Genomic DNA, 2,464 nt, shown 5'->3' with positions numbered 1-2,464 from the left:
CCCCCCCCCAGTCCCACCTCCTAATTGGCTGCTGCGCCTGTCTCCCCGCGGGTCCCGGCACGTGAAGGCGCTTCCCTTCCTCCTCCTCCTCCTTCTGGACACGGCCGGGGTCAGGGGTCTGGGAGGGTCCGGGCACGCGCGCCCCCGGGCACTGCCCCCTCGCGCCTGCCTGCCTGCCCCGCTCCGCGCGCTCACTTCGGAGCGAGTCCCCGAGAGCGGCCGCCGCCGCCGCCGCCGCCGATGACGCCCTCGTCCCGAGCCTACGTGTCCCCGCCCCCTATGACCTCACCGCGCAGCACAACTCCCTTCTCGCCCGTGGCCATGGCGACGGCGGCCTAGTCAGCCCTCGTGGTTGCTGCGGCCGCGCGCAACTCTTGGCCGGACGGTGCTCGCGAAACGCGTTTGGGTCGTTGCCCCCCGTCGTGCCTGAAATACTAGTCGGAGGCCTCAAGGAGTCGGTGTCTTCCGCTCAGGAGGGGCTCCTGCCTTGCACGCCGCTGCCCGGCACACGCGCGAGTAGACTCCGGTGCGATGGGCCGCCCCCGGGGGGGGGGGGGAGTCCAGCAAATCCAGGCGCGCTTCCTGTGGCTTCACCTGGCGAGCAGCGTCCTCAAGGGTTCGGTTCCGGGCGGACAGACATTTTCTCACGAGTCCTGACGAACTTGGCAGGCAGCCAGCACCCCAAGCGGCACCGCCGCCCCCCCTCCCCCTCCCTTTGCTGTTAAATTAGGCATCTTTATTTAAACACACATGAGAGCTTTTCCAGGGGTGGAAAAGGGGAGGGAGGGGCGTCCCCCTTGACTACCAGAAGGATTGTGTTGGGGGGTCATGCATTAACAAAAGCCATGGGCGACAGGGGGTCCTAATGAGAATTGTGTGCGATTGAGCAAAAAAAGTTTGCGGTCTCCAGACCTGAATGAGAAAGAAATAGGTAGCAATAACTCAACCATGGTGGGTCCTCTGGAATTGTGGAGTAGGCTGGCAGAGGCCATTTTGGCAGTTCAGCTAGGCCACAGGATAGAAAACTGTCTTGCAAGGCCTGTTTGTTCTCTGTGCCCCCTGAACTGTGAAGGCGTGATGGGTGGCCTGTCCTCTTCCTAATGCCCCCCCCCCCTTGAGGCTCGCTTCGGTAGGGTTGCTAATCCCCGGGTGGGCAGGCTCACAGAATGAGCTCCAGAGGACAGAGATCCCCTGAAGAAAAGGACAGCTTCATAGGACAGACTCTGGTGGCATCCGTATCACCACTGACCACTGCCCTCCTCAGGCATTGCCCCCCCCCCAATCCTCCAGAATTTCCTAAACCAGAACTGGCAACCCTATTTGCTTGGTGCCTATTGTGGGAAACAAAAGTAAAATCCTCCTTCCCCAGCCCCTCCGGGGAGGAAAACAAAAGGCAGTCAGCCTGGAGTATCTTGTAGTTGAACTTTATTGACAATAAAGGGAGTCAACTCAGACAGGCTCCCAGCACTGTTTCAAATGACTGCTTTTTATTCCCTACCCCAGGCGCAAGTTCCCTCCTCCTTTCCCCCCATTGGTTTAGGTACTCAGAGGTTACAGCCTCCATGACCGCCTAGTACATATTTAGTACACATTTGCTCGTTGTCATGTTCCCCCCTCTCAAACATAAATTGTATGTGTATTACAATTAGCTACTTTACTATGAAGTGTGTGTTAGATAATATTTATTAGTTTATTACGCATGCGTGTTTTGGTAGTGCCCTAGTCAACCAAGGCCGCTCACCTGGCCACATTCCTCCCCCCACCCCCATCTTATCTCTGGCTTTGTAGCTGGTTCCAGATTTTTTCTTCACAGACTGCAATTCTGTAGTTGTCCAACAACTTACAGCTGATTCAGCTCACTTTTAACTAATTCACTTCTCTCAGTATTTTATTTCTTTTTAGGCAACAGGCAGAAACATTTCTGTTCACCCCAGCTTTTACCTCAGGGGTTTCGGTTTTTAGCAGTCTGTTCTGCTCCTCACCTTAGGGCTGTTTTATGTATCATTTTAGACTGCTCCATTTTATGCACTTTTATGCCTTGGCTTGCTTTTATTGGCATGTGTTTTTAATTGACTTGAATAGTTTTATTTATAGTCTTTTATTGCTATGATTTGGTTTTATTTTTTGTGGCTGTTTGACTTTATTTTATTGTTGTGAGCTATGTGGAGCAGGACTGGTGAGCTAACAAATATTTTCTAAATAAATAATATGGCCTGTGGTTGCATCCCTAAGAATAGATTCCTTTGAATAAATCAAATTTAATCCTGAGTAGACCTGCATAGGATTGTTCCCTAAAAGAAATAAATAGCAAAACACAAATAGCTGTGGAATATACCTACAATGCACAAAATAGTCTTGTCAAACAAAATAAATGCATAACCTTATGCTCTTACAGACCAGGCAAAACAAAAATATCAGTATTTGTCAAGAGAAGTAACAAAATGAATATACAGAATAAGCATTA

General features: G+C 51.5%; 1 protein-coding gene across 2 annotated transcripts in view; it reads right to left on the bottom strand.

The window, feature by feature from the left end:
• The window catches only part of CDK2AP2 (cyclin-dependent kinase 2 associated protein 2), a 6,094-nt gene extending 5,727 nt beyond the window's left edge, over positions 1-367 (bottom strand). The window contains exon 1 of one of the 2 annotated variants that reach the window (XM_015413806.1): positions 290-367. In XM_015413806.1, coding sequence (XP_015269292.1) covers positions 290-323 — 34 coding nt within the window. In that variant the 5' untranslated portion in view covers positions 324-367. Of the gene's footprint in view, positions 1-17; positions 251-289 lie in introns of those variants that run through there. The other variant, XM_015413808.1, reaches the window with a different exon arrangement.
• Between the last annotated feature and the right edge of the window lie 2,097 nt (positions 368-2,464).

Source organism: Gekko japonicus, unplaced genomic scaffold (assembly GCF_001447785.1).
Source record: "Gekko japonicus isolate JY-2015 unplaced genomic scaffold, Gekko_japonicus_V1.1 scaffold885, whole genome shotgun sequence".
NCBI lineage: Eukaryota > Metazoa > Chordata > Lepidosauria > Squamata > Gekkonidae > Gekko > Gekko japonicus.
The sequence above is the reverse complement of the archived record's forward strand: the minus strand, read 5'-3'. Positions and strand labels throughout refer to the sequence as shown.